Below are 17,440 nucleotides of genomic sequence, written 5' to 3' on the forward strand. Positions count from 1 at the left end.
ATTACAGTGGCTTTTTCACCCCATAACTTCCCTCCCACCTGCAACCCTCCCATCTCCCGCTCCCTCTCCCTTTCCATTCACATCAATATTCACTTTCACTTATCTTTATATACAGAAGATCAGTTTAGTATATATTAAGTAAATATTTCATCAGTTTGCACCCACACAGAACATAAAGTGTAAAGTACTGTTTGAGTACTAGTTATAGCATTAATTCACATTGAACAACACATTAAGGACAGAGATCCCACATGAGGAGTAAGTACACAGTGACTCCTGTTGTTGACTTAACAATTTGACACTCTTTTTTTTTTTTTTTTTTGGACAGGCAGAGTGGATAGTGAGAGAGAGACAGAGAGAAAGGTCTTCCTTTGCCGTTGGTTCACCCCCCAAGTGGCCGCTGCGGCCGCCGCAACGTGCTGATCTGAAGCCAGGAGCCAGGTGCTTCTCCTGGTCTCCCATGCGGGTGCAGGGCCCAAGGACTTGGGCCATCCTCCACTGCCTTCCCGGGCCATAGCAGAGAGCTGGCCTGGAAGAGGGGCAACCGGGATAGAATCTGGCGCCCCGACCAGGACTTGAACCCGGTGTGCCGGCACCACAAGGCAGAGGATTAGCCTGTTAAGCCATGGCTCCGGCCATAGTTTGACACTCTTGTTTATGGCGTCAGTAATCTCCCTAGGCTCTAGTCATGAGTTGCCAAGGCTATGGAAGCCTTTTGAGTTCGTCGACTTTGATCTTATTCCGATAGGGTCATAGTCAAAGTGGAAGTTCTCTCCTCCCTTCAGAGAAAGGTACCTCCTTCTTTGATGGCCCATTCTTTCTACTGGGATCTCACTTGCAGAGATCTTTCACTTAGTTGTTGTTGTTGTTTTTTTTTTTGTTTTGTTTTGTTTTTTTTTTTGCCAGAGTGTCATGGCTTTCCATGCCTAAAATACTCTCATGAGCTCTTCAGCCAGATCTGAAAGCCTTAAGGGCTGATTCTGAGGTCAGAGTGCTGTTTAGGACATCTGCCATTCTATGAGTCTGCTGTGTATCCTGCTTCCCATGTTGGATCATTTTCTCCCTTTTTTATTCTATCAGTCAGTATTTGTAGACACTAGTCTTGTTTATGTGATCCCTTTGACTTTTAGACCTATCAGTGTGATCAATTGTGAACTGAAATTGATCACTTGGACTAGTGAGATGGCATTGGTACATGCAACCTTGATGAACATCCCCAATTCTTTAATTTACTCCTCTGCCATATATTACATCAAGATCATCTCTCTTTTTCACCACTAATGTATTTTTTCGAATGGTTTGCATTCATTCATAAACCTGCCATTTAGCACTCAATAGGACTAGAGATTGATTCTGGGTGCTGGAAATAATAGATGAATGAATGAATCATAGTCTATAGTCACTGATGGATGACCATAAGTATAAGGGGTTTGTTATAGAGCTCAATTCTCTTTTGTTGATCTATGTTTATCCATGCACCAATGCCACGCTGTGTTGGTTACTGTGGACTTACCACATGTTTTGGAATTAAGTAGTATAAATCTTATAACTTTATTCTTCTCTTTAAGATTTTTGGTTATTCTACATCCTTTGTATTTATACATGAATTTTATATATAACTGATAATTTTTTAAAAGAAAGAAAAGCTAGCTGGTATGTTGGTGGGGATTGCACTGAGTTTACCAATTAATTATGGGAAAATTGCCACGTGGGTTTTAAATATGAATTGATATCTTAATTATACTGAGTGTTTTAATCTATAAAATAAACATGGAATTTAAATTTTACTTATTAATATAATATTATTTATTTGAGGGAGGAAAGGAAGGGAGGAAGAGAAGGAGAACTCTCCTAGCCACTGATTTATTCCCCAAATGCCTGCAAAAGCCAAGGCTGAGGCAGGTTGAAGCTGGAACCTGGAAACTCAATCTGGGCCTCCCACATGGGTAGCAAGAACCTGAATACTTGAGTCATTACTGGCTGCCTCCCAGGTTGTGCATTAGCAGAAACAGAGCCAGAGCGCAAACCCAGGCACTCCATTACGGAATGTCGTTGTCCCGAGGGGTGTGTTAACAACTGTGCCAAATGCCTGCCGCAGGAGTTTATATCTTTAATTGCTCTCTGCAAAGTTTTAGTTTTCAATGTATCAGTGCATTTGTGTTGCTAAATTTTTCTGAAATGGTTGATTTGTTCTGATATTGTTGTTAATGAAATGGTTTTCTTAATTTCAACTTTGAATTATTTATTGCTAATACAATTGATTTGGATCTATTGATGTTGTATACTACTACCCTGATAAATTTGTCTTAAAATTAGTGGATGTTTAGTAGGTTCTGTGGAACTTTCTCTATATAGTTTCATGGTATGAATAGAGACAGTTTTACTTCTTCTTTGGGCATCTGTATACCTTCAGTGCTTTTTTTCTTTTACCTTATTATACTGCTTTAAACTTCCAGAGCAATAGTTAATAATAGTGATGAGAACAGACATTCTTTCTTTACTTTCAATCTTAGGAAGAGAGCGTTTAGTCTTCTTCCATTAAGACTGATGTTAACTGTGGATTTTTCCTAAGTACTCCTTATCAGGTAGAGGAAATTGCCTGTTATTCCTATTCTGTTGAGAGTTTTCAATTTAACAATTACTAGATTTTGTTAAATGCTCTTTTGCATCATTGAGATGTTTGTGCCAATATCTATCATTTTTTAAAATTCTTGCTTTCAGTTTAGTTTATTTTTTGTCCTTGATTTTATTTACATGCAGTAGTAAATTAATTGTTTGTAATATTGAAATCATGGGATAAATCTCACTTGTCATGGTGCTGTTTCATGGTGTTATGTTTTTATATGTTACTGGATTTGTTCTGCTAATATTTTGTGAAGAATTTTTGTGTCTGCATTTATGAGGAGTAGGAGTCTGTATTCTCTTGTGATGTCGTCATCTGATTTTGTTATCAAGATAATGTCTACCTCATAGAATGAATTAGGACATTTCCCCTTCCTTCTCTATTTTCTGAAAGATTTTTTTTATTTGACAGAATTAGATAGACAGTGAGAGGGAGAGACAGAGAGAAAGGTCTTCCTTCCGTTGGTTCACCCCCCAAGTGGCTGCTACGTCTGGTGCTGTGCCGATCCGAAGCCAGAAGCCAGGTGCTTCCTCTGGTCTCCCACACAGGTGCAGGCGCCCAAGCACTTGGGCCATCCTCCACTGCCTTCCCGGGCCACAACAGAGAGCCGGACTGGAAGAGGAGCAACCGGGACTAGAACCCGGCACCCATATGGGATGCCAGCGCCACAGGCAGAGGATTAGCCAAATGAACCACGGCGCCGGCCCTATTTTCTGAAAGATAATTTTTAAAATTGCTGTTGTTTCTTTTCATACTTGAAAGCCTTATAAGATTGGGATTTTTCTTTCAGGGAATATTTTTAATTTATTTATTTTTATTTTTTATTTTTTTAACTTTTATTTAATGAATATAAATTTCCAATGTACAGCTTATGGATTACTATGGCTTCCCCCTCCCATAACTTCCCTCCCACCCACAACCCTCCCCTCTCCCGCTCCCTCTCCCCTTCCATTCACATCAAGATTCATTTTCAATTCTCTTTATATACAGATCAATTTAGTATATATTAAGTAAATATTTCAACAGTTTGCACCCACATAGAAACACAAAGTGAAACATACTGTTTGAGTACTAGTTATAGCATTAAATCAAAATGTACAGCACATTAAAGACAGAGATCCCACATGAGGAGCAAGTGCACAGTGACTCCTATTGTTGACCCAACAAATTGACACTCTAGTTTATGGCACCAGTAACCACCCTGGGCTCTCGTCATGAGTTGCCAAGGCTATGGAAGCCTTCCAAGTTCGCCAACTCTGATCATATTTAGACAAGGTCATAAAAGACAGGGTGAGGATGGTAACCAATGATCCTAAGAGTGGCATTAACCAGGTTTGAACAATTATACAGCATTAAGTGGGGAAGAGGACCATCAGTACACACAGGTTGGGAGTAGAGCCATTGGTGGTAGAGTAGAGGTTATGATTACAAAGGAATGAGGCCCAAGTGCGCTAGACAGGGTCTAGAACAAAGGACAGAGTCATTATTAGAGGAGCTAAGAAAGGTGCTGTCTAAGCTACAATTAAGTTTTCTGATTGAGAGGCAAATAGAACCTGATAGAAGGGGCTTGATAATCATCTGGTGAGCTTTAGGCCTTGTAAGTTAAGAGGCCCAGACCTACCTATCTCTTCACATGGGGTACATCCTAAGGGAGGTGTGAACCTCCTAGGGGAAGGCACTCTGTTGACTTTCATTACTTAGCTGACCTGGGAGGAGAGCTGGCCAGGAAAAGGCAGGTGGCATCTCTAACAAGAAATTTACAGTTCTGCCTGCAATGTTGCTGACCCTACTTGGCTGTCCCCTCAACTGCAGTGGTCACTTTGGAAGTTGGGCTGAGTGAAGGGCTTTTCAGCTTGGAGCCAATAAGATCTGTGGCTCTGACCTGGGCATCCTTCCACTCCAGGGCAGGTCCATTTCCAGTGATCCAACTCTTGGCAGAGCTGCCAGGGCTCTTCACAAGCTGACTTCTGCTGAAGCCCAGGCTTACCACATTGAAAGCCACTGCAGTAGACTGGCCTGTTGGGTCTCCTTGAGGGCAGATCACTGTACAGATCAGCCATTAATAGGCCTGCCACCATTGCTTCTGATGCCTAGCTTTCTTTTCCTCCTGGTTTGTGTTAAAGCAGACCAGAGGATGCAAGTCAAGGGAGTGCCGGTTTCCCATCTCTAATCTTCGGTGGCCTGAACTACAAGTCTATAGTCACAGGCATGTTCTGTAGTAGTTTTTCTAAGGTAGACAATGCCCATGAGGAGAATTATATTCTCACTTTAAAACAAGGCATGACTACATTTATAATTGGTATATTTTCATGATACATTGACCCTTCTATTACTTTGTGTAATATCTATCTTTACCTCTATTAATATTTGTGTCAGAAATATATTTTTCAGTTATTAACATGGTTTCACATTTTTCCTATTTGAATTATTTAATTTCAATCAATTTGAATCTGAGACACAAATACAAGGGTACTTCAAAAAGTCCATGGAAAATGTAATTAAAGTATAAGGTTTGTTTTAATTGATTAGTTACTTTTATTTATATGAGAAGCAGAGAGAGAGAGAGAGAGAGAGAGAGAGAGAGAGAAGCTTTCCTCTGCTGGTTTACTCCCCAAATGCATGAAACAGTTGGGGCAGGGCCAGGCCAAAGTCTGGAGCCAGGAACTGAATCCAAGTCTCCCACATGGGTGGCAGGGACTCTGGCTTCTGAGGGGTAACTTATATCTTCTTAACTTAGTGGTAAGCAAATAATTGGATAAACGCTGTCCTTAAACACCTAGAGTCCATCTCTACAATCAAGCTGAAGCTTTGGCAAAAAGGGACAGGAGCTGCCCCAGGCGAGAATACACAGATTTCCACTCTTAGCTGATGTTCATTTTTTTTTTCAGCATAAATACAGCTGAATACCTCTATTAGATTTCCAGAGTACTGAAAAAAATTTTAATGAACTGATTATGTCCATATTTATAGTTGCTTTTGGGAAAGAGGATTTGCTGACCTCCTTGTCCTACTTTATCAGTTTTTTCTTGTCTTCAAGACTGCAAGCTTATTAATGTTGAAGTCTCTGCTTAATGCAACTTAGTATTTACTGTGACCCAGACACAACCCTGGCTAATAGGGCAGGACAGTTGAGTAGATACACAATTGCTACCTCCAACATAGTCATCAAGGGGAGGGGTAGAGAATGGAACTTAGAAGTGGGCAAATGGGTGGAACTAACTTTAATCTAGCAGCTACTGGATTCCAAGGCCAGTGCTAGAGTTCTTACATGCATTCTTTCATTTAATGACCAAATGAATTAGTATTTTCTGATCTTCATTAAACTATGTTTAATCATTATTACTTTTTAAGAAAGACTTATTTATTTATTTGAAAGGCAGAGTTAGAGTGAGAGAGAAGGAGAGACAGAAAGAGTGACCTTCCATTCAGTGATTCATTTCCCAAATGGCTGCAATGGCCAGAGCTGGGCCAGACCAGAGCCAGGAGCCAAGAGTTTCATCCAAGTCTCCCAAGTGGGTGCAGGGGCCCAAGGACTTGGGTCATCTTCCACTGCTTTCCCAGGCCACAGCAGAGAGCTGGATTGGAAGTGGAGCAGCTGGGAGTTGAATGAGCACCCAAATGGGATGCTGGTGCTACAGATGGTGGCTTAACCTGCTGCGCCACAACCCTGGCCTCATTAGTACAATTTATGAAAATGAATATTACTGTTTTTTTAAATACAAAATGGTATATAAAGAAAAGAAAAATGGCACACAATCTGATTCTTTACATTCTCTTTAAAATTAATTTCAAAGACAAAGGAAAAAAGTAGTATATGAACATAGTTACAAATTTTTAAGATTACAGAGAACTGAAAAGATTGGAAGAAAATTCCCTTTCACTCATCTCTTCTAATAAAGACAGCCATTTTAACAATTTCTTATAAATTTTTCTTGAAAATTTCTCTATAATGTATTAACACATGCATGTATATGCCTACATATGTGTATATCCTTGTTCATTTATACAGAAGAGATTATGTTATGCTATTATACTTCCTATTTTTCATCTTTTCAATAATTTCTATTTTTAAAGATTTTTATTTATTTTAAATTGAAAGGCAGAGTCACAGAGGTAAAGAGAGGAAGGGAGTTAAGGATGGAGAGAGAGATCTTCCATCTGCTGATTTACTCTCTAAATGGCCACAATGGCTGGGATTGGGCTGGGCTGGGCTGAAGTCCAGAGCCAGGAGTTTTATCCAGTCTCCAATTTGGTGGCAGGGGCCCAAGCACTTGGTCCATCTTCTGCTGCTTTCCCAGGTGTAATAGCAGGGAGCTGGATCAGAAGTGAAGCACCTGGAACTCAAACTGGCACTCATATGGGATTGCAGTATTGCTGGTGGCAGCCTAACCTGCTGTGCCGCATGCGGTCCCAGGATTTTCTCATGTTAACTCATATATAAAGATTGTTTTTAACAGTTTTTCCATTTTCCACTGTATGAATGTGTAATTTATATTGCTTCTAGTTTGTGTATTTTGAAAAACATTTTCAAGTGTGTCTCTATGGCAAATTCTTTAGAGCATGTTTACTGGTTATATGCAAATATGTACTTTTTTTTTGGACAGGAATTGGTAAGTTTTTCTCTGGAAGATTATTCATTTAATTCTTCTACCATTTGTTAATGAGCCGGCTTGTTTCTTACAAAATACTACCAATCCTCAAAATTCTAAAATATGATGAGTTTAAAATTGTATATTACAAGTTTTAAAAATGTTTTTACCCTAGTAATCGTGTTTTATTCTTTTTTGTTGTAAATGTACCATTGTTCAAGATTCTTATCAAACTCCCTTTTGGGGCATACCTTTCAGAATAACTTAATAAACTATCCACCTCCAAATCATTTCTTGTTTTATATTAACACTTTATTTTGGATTCCAAGTGGTAGCCCTCATCTTGAGAGGCAGCACCAGTAGTTCGTCAGAGGCTCCACCTCCTTATTTCAATAATAGCCATTAGCAACTCCCAATAATAATCATCAAAAGCAAAGCCCATTCAGTAAATTCTGAATAGAAGAATCTATAAACAATTGCTATATGCACTGATTTTTAAAAATATTTTATTTATTTATTTGAGAGGTAGCATTAGAGAGAAGGAGAGACAGAGAAAGAGGTCTTCCATCTGCTGGTTCACTCCTCAAATGACCACAATGGCTGGAGCTGGGCTGATTTGAAGCCAGGAGCCAGGAGCTGCTTCCAGGTCTCCTATGTGGGTGCAGGGGCCCAAGGACTTGGGCCATCTTCCACTGCTTTCCCAGGCCATAGCAGAGAGCTTGATTAAAAGAGGAGCAACTGGGACTATAATCGGCTCTATATGGGAGGCCAGCACCACTGGCAGAGGATTAGCCCACTGCACCACAGCGCCGGCTCCTATATGCATTGATTTGTATCATACAATCAGAGTAAAATTAGTGAGCTCAATAGAGGACTAATAGAATACCTAAAAATATAATGTATAGGAGTGAAATTGACAATTTGAGATTTAATGATTATTTATAGCCCTTGTCTCTACTGTTGAGGAGCAATATTTTTTCTTCTTGGGGGGAAGTAGAGGATTTTTTTTTAAGTTATATTTATTTATTTGAAAAGTAGAGTTACAGATGTCGAGGAGTGGGGGGGAAACAGAGAGAGGAGAGAGATCTTCCATTCACTGATTCATTCCCCAAATGGTTGCAATGGTCAGAGCTGGTCCAATTCAAAGCCAGGAGCCAGAAGCTTCTTCTGGGTATCCCACATGGGTGCAGGAGCCCAAACACTTGGGCCATCCTCTGCTGCTTTCCCAGGCACATTATCAGGGAGCTGGATTGGAAGTGGAGCAGCTGGGACTCAAACCAGCATCCGTATGGGATGCCAGAACTGCAGGCAGTAGCTTTACCTGCTATTCCACAGCGCCAGCCCAATAAAATAAAATTAAAAAAAAATTGAAGCTTTAAGGCACACCCATCTCCTACTCACCCTCCCCCTTACTCCTGACTCTTAGCTTTTCAATATATAAATTCAGAAACTCCCAAGCCATGCATTTTACTCATATAGCTTTGGATAAAGGCAGTGTAAGACAAACTCACTCACTCACTTTATTTTTTTCAACAGAAACATATTGAACATCTACCACAGTAAGCCTTGGAGTTGACCCTGTGGATACCATAATGAGCAAAGAGTTGCCTGGTAGTTGCTTTCATAGAACTTACAGTCTAACATAGGAGACAGAAATTAACCAAGCAATCACACACACATACACACACACACAAACTGAGTGTATACCTGTAAACAAACACACACTTGCACACATTTGAAAACCATGGATTTTAAGGATCTTCAAAAATGTCATGTAAAATGTGTATTATGAAAAGAACTATGAATGGATTTCAACAATTTTGCATCAAGCTTTTTTTTTTAACTCCAGCTTCTATGAACTTTTTGAAGTACCCTTGTATAATTAAAAACAATAATAAAAAACTTGAATAAATAATAATTGGTGTTTATGAAATGATTACTATATACCAGACACTGTGATAAGTGCCTTACAAATATTGTATAATATAAGCCCCAGTAACTCTGTGGCGTACACCTATAATTACTGTCATCTTACAATTAAGAAGCTGAGACTCATAGAAAAGAAGGAACTTGCCCTGATTCCATAGCCAACACGATGGAGAAAGGATTTTATTCTAGGCATTCTACCTTCGGTGGCTATAAACTAAAGCATGAACTGGGCTTCCTTTTACTCTGTGTGAATGTGTTTCAGAGAACTGACCTCATCCAGGGAGTTTAAGATTGCCTGAGCCAGGCCATGCTTTGACCTTCATCCCATACTTAACCTTCATCTCAACACTGATGGAAAGCCATGGGATCATTTTAATCAGGGAACAATATAATCAAATTTGAGATTGGAAAAGATCACTCTTGCTATTGCAAGAAAAATGGATCAGAGAGGCAAAAGACATGGAGGAGCCAGCCAGGAGTTTATTTCAGAAGTCAGAAGAGAGATGATGGTAGTGTGGACTATAGTTGTAATGGTCGGGATGGGTGGAAATGGATGGATTTGAGAAGAAGCTGGGGCACGACCTGTGGTGGTTTGGAAATGGGGAAGAAGGAGGAGGAGCTTGAAGATAAGAATGCTTCCTTTGTTTCTGGCTTCTGATGTTGGATACTGGTGTTGTCTTTCACTGGGAAAGGAGGCAGTGGCTGAGGATCAGGCTTGGGAGAAGAGATAATATTCCTTGGGAAGTGTTGCATCTGAGATCTCTTTGAGATGTCAGGTGGGTAGTTGGATATCAGTGTCAAGTTCAGAGTTGATGTTCAGGCTGGAGATGAACGTTGGAGTCATTGACATGTGGTTGATTGGCTGATTGGCGGCACTGTGGGGATCAGTTCTACCAACAGGATGGGAGAACTGTGGATGGAAGGAAGGAGCCAGCACCATAATTTTCAGATTTCTGACAGTGAATGGCAAACAGAGGTGAGTTAATTCCACATGCCACTCTGCTTTCTTATCAATGTGCCCCATGTATTCATGGCACATACTCTGATCTGCCCAACAGAACTGTAAAACCTTAAGAGGAGGAAGTGTCTTACCCTTCCTTCTCATTTCTCTGTGCACCTGCACAGGTGCTGAACCTGTAATAAGTCCCTAAGAAGTGTTCAACATGTCTTCTGCTGCTTCTCCTTCCTTTCTTGAGTTGATGCTAAGTGAGGTGAATTGAGTCTTCCTGATTGGTACAGTAGTTCCATCAGAAATTATGATACTGAACACTTATTAAGTTCCTGTGTCTGGGAAAAAAAACACCCTGTACACATTCTCTCATTTAGTTCTCCTATTCCTGCAAGAATAAACAACCTTCTAGTTTTACTAATAGAAAATAAAGACATTAAGAATTTAAGGAACTTCTCTCAGATCCTTTAGCAAATAAATTTAAATTCAGTTATGTTTGATTCCAAAGCTCTGGCCTTTTCTATGATAACATGTGATATCTGTGTTTTAACTATGTTTCATCTTTTTCTTGGAAGGAGCCCTATATCCAGATGGAACGTCTGGAAGGAACAAGAATGATGACATGGTTCCTCCTGGCAAAAATTACACCTATGTCTGGCCAGTGAGAGAAGAATATGCACCTGCTCCAGCGGATGCCAACTGCCTGACCTGGGTGTACCATTCACACATTGATGCACCCAAGGACATCTGCTCTGGGCTAATAGGCCCCCTACTGGTGTGTAAGGGAGGTAAGGAGGCCACCAACTCCACTGCACCCTTTATCCCAGATACCTGATGTTTTCAAATTGTGAATAATTTTGAGGTCTTGAATTCACCCACCTCCCTTGCTCCACCCATTGGCTCTTCTTCCAAATTTTCTGAGGTTAGGGAAATCCTTCTAACTTGTAAGATAAATCTGACACCATAGCAGAGAGCGATAACACTAAGAATTGTCATGACCATTCTGAAACACATATGCTTTTCTGAGGAAAATTACATTGCATAATGCCATACATAGAAAAGTGAGAAATTTAGTCAAATGTTCAAGGTGTCTCTTACTTCATTATTTCAGCCAAATAGTTTGTTATTTTATTTACTATTAGTTGATTCGGTGTGTCTCTGCTCTGTCAATTATGTTGACTTCTTTCAGGGACATCCAGATTTTGAAGTGTGAAGTTGTGAAGATTTCTGTTTTGTGACTTTTCTTTTCTATACTCTGTCATTTGCATTATGGCCCTCTGCTGCTATTATACTATGGGTTATTCTTGTATTTATAGATCTTTGACAAAGCTCATATTTGTCTGACACCTTTGGCAGAAAGCAAAGATCACTGTCTCAGTCTGTTTTTGGTTACTGTAACAAAATGTCTGAAGATGGATAATTTGTAAAGGATCAACGTTTATTTGGGTTCATGCTTCTGGGAGTCCAAGAGCAGGAGACCAGCAGCTCCTCTGCTTCTGGTGTGGGCCATGTGCTGCTCCCTGTGCAGTCGAAAAGCAGGGGGACAAGTAGGCGTTTGTGAAGATATCACCTGGCAAACGAGGAGGCAGGAGAGAGCCAAACTCACTCTATACAACCCACTCTCAGGATAACCAACCCTCTCTCAAGGGAACAGCATTAATCTCTTGGAGAAGGTGGAGCCCCCATGATCCAATCACCTTGTGAAGGTTCTACCACCTCTTAATCCTGCTACGTGGGGAATCAAATTTCAACACGAGTTTTGGTGGGAATAAGCCATGTCCAAACCACAGCACGCACCTTGATTTATTTCACCTTGGACTTTTTTCTTTACTCCTTTGGTTGTGCCTGATAGGTATACTGAATAGATATTCAGGGACAAGGACTGATGTGGATCGGGAGTTTGTTATTATGTTTACTCTGGTGGATGAGAACCAAAGCTGGTACCTTGATGAAAATATCAGACATTTCTGCACTGATCCCAATTCAGTTGACAAAAAAGATGCTGTTTTCCAGAGGAGTAATAAAATGCATGGTGAGTGTTTCATTTGTTCTCAAATATGTACCAGTGCCTTTATATGATAAAGTACTACAAGGGCTGCAGAATACTCAGACATGTTGCACTTAGTTTTGAAAAGTTTATACTTAGTGATGAAAATGATTGGAAAATGATGTAAGACATAGTACATGTCAGAACCTAAAACACTTTGAAGAAGACAAGGCATTAGATACATGTGAAATTAGCTATGAATTTGGACAAAGATGTGGCACAGAAAATGCAGGGATAAAAGTGATAATTAGGACTGAATCTAAGCCCATAGGATGAATGGATTTAGATTGACAGAGGGGGAAAAGGAGAATGAAACCGCCACCGTATATAATAATCCTATGTTTTGCAACCTCTACTTTGCCCAGTAACCATTTTCTGGGTGGTTACTAACTTTAAGAACTATGCTATGCATAAAGTTTAAATATACATTTGGCTCTTGTTTGACCCATGTTATTCCTGTTCTTTACAAAATGAGAGTGATGATCTCAGATTTGCTGAGAAGTACTAATTGGCACTGATCCATTAAGACTCCATTGCACACATAATCCTTCTTACTAGTATTGATTCTTTTGAAGTGAAAATATCCAACAAAAAGGAGTTATTTATGCAAGAAACACAGACTACATTTAAAATAAAAACTAGCCTGTGTGCAAACAATCAGTCTTTCTTAAATACTGGCAAGGGAAACTTCTATAAATGCAGAAGAAAAAATTAAATAACAACTAGACTATAGAAAATAATTAATCTAAGAATTCTTGATTAATTTATTTAAACTTATGGGACTAAGTTAAATTAATTGTGCTTCCTAAATCATTTTATTATTTTTTTTTATTTAATAAATGTAAATTTACAAAGTGCAACTTTTGCATTGTTGCGGCTCCCCCCCCCAACCTCCCTCCCACCTGCAGTCATCCCATCTCCCACTTCCTCTCCCATCCCATTCTTCATCAAGATTCATTTTCAATTATCTTTATGTACAGAAGATCAACTTAGCATATACTAAGCAAATATTTCAACAGACTGCTCCCACACACCCGCACAAGATATAGAGTACTGTTTGACTAGTAGTTTTACCATTAATTCTCATAGTAAAACACATTAAGGACAGAGATCCTACATGGGAAGCATGTGCACAGTGACTCCTGTTGTTGATTTAACAATTGACACTCTTATTTATGACATCAGTAATCACCTGAGGCTCTTGCCAAGTGCTGTCAAGGCTATGGAAGTCTCTTGAGTTCACCAATTGAACTTGTTTAGTCAAGGCCGTATCACAGTGGAGGTTCCTTCCTCCCTTCAGAGAAAGGCACCTCCTTCTTTGATGGCTCATTCTTTCTGCTGGGGTCTTGTTCACTGAGATCTTTCATTCAGGTAATTTTTGCCACAGTGTCTTGCTTTCCATGCCTGTGAGATTCTCATGGGCCTTTTAGCCAGGTCCGAATGCCCCAAGGGGTGATTCTGAGGCTGGAATGCTGGTTAACAGCAGTTTTAAGTCCACATCAAAATGCAAGGTGTCTGGTGCATAACAAATCTTCCCAGCCAGATGAATCAATTTATAGGCTTTTATTGGGATTCCGCTCCTGGGCGAGGTTCCCTGGTCACAACACGGTGGGGGGCCATGGAAGTTGCACAGGTCAGAGGTTGGGAGGACTCCTTTTATAGATACAGGGTGTGGGGATTAAAGGTTGAGGCATGTCTGATCCTCATTGGTTGAACTTTAGGCTCCTGTGGGGATCTTGACAAGGACTTTTTGTTCCTGGAAGTGTGGGTAGGGACTCTCCATTTCTGAAAGTGTGGGCCTTCTCTCCTGTGGATCCCGAAGCTACCACAAAGTTGAGAGGAAGATACAGAAATGTCATATGTACACCCTGGCCCAGCCCATGAGAAACGTAAAATATGAAGTTTTTGCCATCTTTTTTTTCAAAGATTTTTAAAATTTATTTATTTGAAAGAGTTACAGACAATGAGAGGCAGAGGAAGAGAGAGAGGTCCTCCAGTCTCCGGCTCACTCTCCAAATGGCCGCAACAGCCAGAGCAGAGCCAATCCAAAGCCAGGAGCCAGCAGCTTCCTCCAGGTCTTCCACGTGGGTGCAGGGGCCCAAGGACTTTGGCCATCTCCTAATGCTTTCCCAGGCCACAGCAGAGAGCTGGATCGGAAGTGGAGCAGCTGGGACCAGAACCGGCACCCATATGGGATGCCGATGCCACAGGTGGAGGCTTAGCCTACTGCGCCACAGCCCTGGCCCTGAAGCTTTTAGCATCTTAAAGTCAGTCAGCTTATAAAGGGTGGGGAGATCCCATACTGCTGGAAGACACTGCTTGAGAGAAATCAAAAACAACCAAAACCAAAAACAACTTGGAGGTGGTGAAACAGAGAACAGAGGAAACTTGAAACTTCATACAATGGAAAAGCAGCCAGCCAGATACAAAACACTATAAATTGTATGATTCTATTTATATGAAATATGCACAATAGGCAAATCCACAAACACAGAAAATAGATTAGTGGTTACCAGGAACTGGGAGAAGTTGGGGGGGGGGGGCTACAATTTGGGCCCTTTCAAGTTAACCTCATGTGATTAAAACTAACCAGAGGCTATGACAATTACATTTGCTAAGTCCATAGAGAGAATGAAACAGGAGAGGAGAAAAGAAAGATAACTCTTAAATGTAAGGTATTTTGCAGTCCCTATGCTATCAGTTGAGATAGTTTTTTCTACAAAGTAGCCAGTGACACCTTCTCAAGTCCTCTCTTTGGATGTCCATAAGTATTTGGCACTCATGACCATTGACAACATTGAAGCCGGGTCACCAGAAGCCCATGGATGATTACAAGAGATCAGATGGCAGCCAGTTTGCCACAGCCGCCAGAGGGTGTACATTCAGGAGGACCTCATTCATCACCAGAAGTGAATAGAAAATGTGCCCTAAAGAGAATCATGTTTTTTAAAGTGTACAAGTCCATTTTTTTTCCAGTAGATTCACAAATCAGCACTATTGAATTCTAGAATGTTTTCATCACCCTTAAGAAAAACCTTGCATCCGTTAGCAGTCACTCCCCACCTACATAATTTTTTAACAATAATTTTTAAAATTTATTTGACAGATAGAGTTAGGCAGTGAGAGAGACAGAGAGAAAGGTCTTCCTTCGTTGGGTCACCCCCCAAGTGGCTGCTACGGCCGGAGCTATGCTGATCCGAAGCCAGGAGCCAGGCGCTTCCTCCTGGTCTCCCATGTGGGTGCAAGAGCCCAAGCACCTGGGCCATCCTCCACTGCCTTCCCAGGCCCAGCAGAGAGCTGGACTGAAAGAGAAGCAACCGGGACTAGAACCCGGCTCCCATATGGGATGCCAGCACCGCAGGCAGAGGATTAACTAAGTGAGCCACGGCGCCAGCCCCTTAACAATGATTTTTAACAATTATAACAATTTTTTAAAATCAATTGGAATTTAAGAAGAAATATTGTGGCTTTTGACTGTTCTAAATCAAGTTCTCTCTGTACTCATTCAGTGCAAGCTGTTATTTTGATGGTTTATAAGTATTATTGTTGCCATACTTAATGGTGTAAACTCAGTCAGTAAGATTCTACCCTCCCAACAGTAATTAAAACTGCTTTTCCTGTCTTCTTTTTTTTCTTTAACAGATTTATTAATTCATTTGAAAGGCAGAGTTACAGAGGCAGAGAGAGAGAAAGAGAGAGAGAGAGAGAGGTCTTCTACCCACTGGTTCATTCCCTAGATGGCCACAAACAGCTGGAGCTGTGCCAATCTGAAGCCAGGAGCCAGGAGCTTCCTCCAGATCTCCCACATGGGCGCAGGGACCCAAGGACTTGGCCATCTTCTACTGCTTTGCCAGGCCATTTCAAAGAGCTTGACTGGAAATGGATCTTGAACCGGCAATCATGTGGGATGCCAGCACCACAGGCAGTGGCTTTTACCTGCTCTGCCACAGTGCCAGCCCCTCCTGTCTGCTTCTTAAAGCAACAAAATGCAAACATGCCTTATAGATCCTTCCTAATTCACTCATTTCCTGTCCTTGCTGCCTGGTTTGTCACTTAATTCTGTGCCAGCTTCTCTGCTGGGTCCCAATAGCTGCAAGATGAGCGAGGCAGGTGTCTAGTTCCAAGGAGTACTGCCTGGTGCTGGGGCAAATATGGGTGAGGACAGGAGGGCACTGAACCTCCTGTTTATGCCTGGCCCCTTTATTGGGCTCAGGGCTATTTTCAGTGTGTGCTGACCTTCACTTTCAGTGAGTATTTTTTCTCAGAAAAGAGCAATGCAAAGCTTGTCATTCCCTTCTGGGACATTTGTTTTTAGAGAGTCAAGCTCTTCAACATTACAGCCACTGATTTGCACTGATCTTCCAGTATGCTCTATGTTCCTGGTCCTGCTCGCCTCTGCAGGGAAGTCTCTCCCACTAGTGTGCTTCTGCTTTCAGCCCTCAATGGATACCTCTTTGGAAACTTCCCTGAGCCTGAAATGTGTGTGGGTGAATCTGTGTCCTGGCACCTCTTTGGAATGGGGAATGAGATAGACATCCATTCCATCTATTTCTACGGTAACACCTTCATCAGCAGAGGGCACCGGACTGATGTCATCAACCTGTTCCCAGCCACTTTCCTCACAACTGAAATGATAGTGGCGAATCCTGGGAAGTGGATGATAACCTGCCAAGTCAGCGACCACCTGCAGGGTAAGAAGGACAAAGACCGGTGTGTGTGTGTGTGTGTGTGTGTATGCTTAGAATGGTACAACTAAACCGCACAGAGGAAGTGCTCATCAAGCATGTGATTTAGGTAGATTCCTATTTGATTAAACATTAAGGGTATGGAAAAACACAATGCACATTTACTTGGTAGCCTATCAACAGATATTTATTCATCACTTTTCCATGACCAAGGTGGGGAATGATGAGACCTTCAAAGAACCTATAATCTAGCAATTAGACATTCACAAAATGAATATGACTCGAGGAAGATTGAGATAAATGCTTTTAGGTTGCCATTGCCGTTGCTCTAGAACAAGCAGAGAGATTTCCTGAGCAGCTGGCTCCTAATCTGAGCATTGACATAAGGCAGGAGCTGCCTAGACAAGGAAGGGAACAAAGGCTTTCCAGGTAGAGGAAAATCGCATTCTCGGTTTCAGTGGCTCTAAATAAAATAAGAAAGTTTTAGCATCAGAAAGAACTTTCTAGATAAACTGGACCAGTCTGCTACCCAATTCTTTTTTTTTTTTTTCCTTTAAAGACAGCTCTTGTAAGCAATTGCATCAGCTCATCTCATTCTGGACTGCTCTATTAGAATGT

The 17,440-nt window shown here is 41.0% G+C and overlaps 1 protein-coding gene across 1 annotated transcript in view; it reads left to right on the forward strand.

Annotated features, from left to right (window-relative positions):
• The window catches only part of HEPHL1 (hephaestin like 1), an 84,515-nt gene that overhangs the window by 20,946 nt on the left and 46,129 nt on the right, over window positions 1-17,440 (forward strand). The window contains exons 3-5 of the mRNA XM_062198310.1: window positions 10,666-10,878; window positions 11,943-12,122; window positions 16,574-16,828. Coding sequence (XP_062054294.1) covers window positions 10,666-10,878; window positions 11,943-12,122; window positions 16,574-16,828 — 648 coding nt within the window. The remainder of the gene's footprint in view (window positions 1-10,665; window positions 10,879-11,942; window positions 12,123-16,573; window positions 16,829-17,440) is intronic.

Source organism: Lepus europaeus, chromosome 7, assembly GCF_033115175.1.
Source record: "Lepus europaeus isolate LE1 chromosome 7, mLepTim1.pri, whole genome shotgun sequence".
In the NCBI taxonomy this organism is placed as follows: Eukaryota; Metazoa; Chordata; class Mammalia; order Lagomorpha; family Leporidae; genus Lepus; species Lepus europaeus.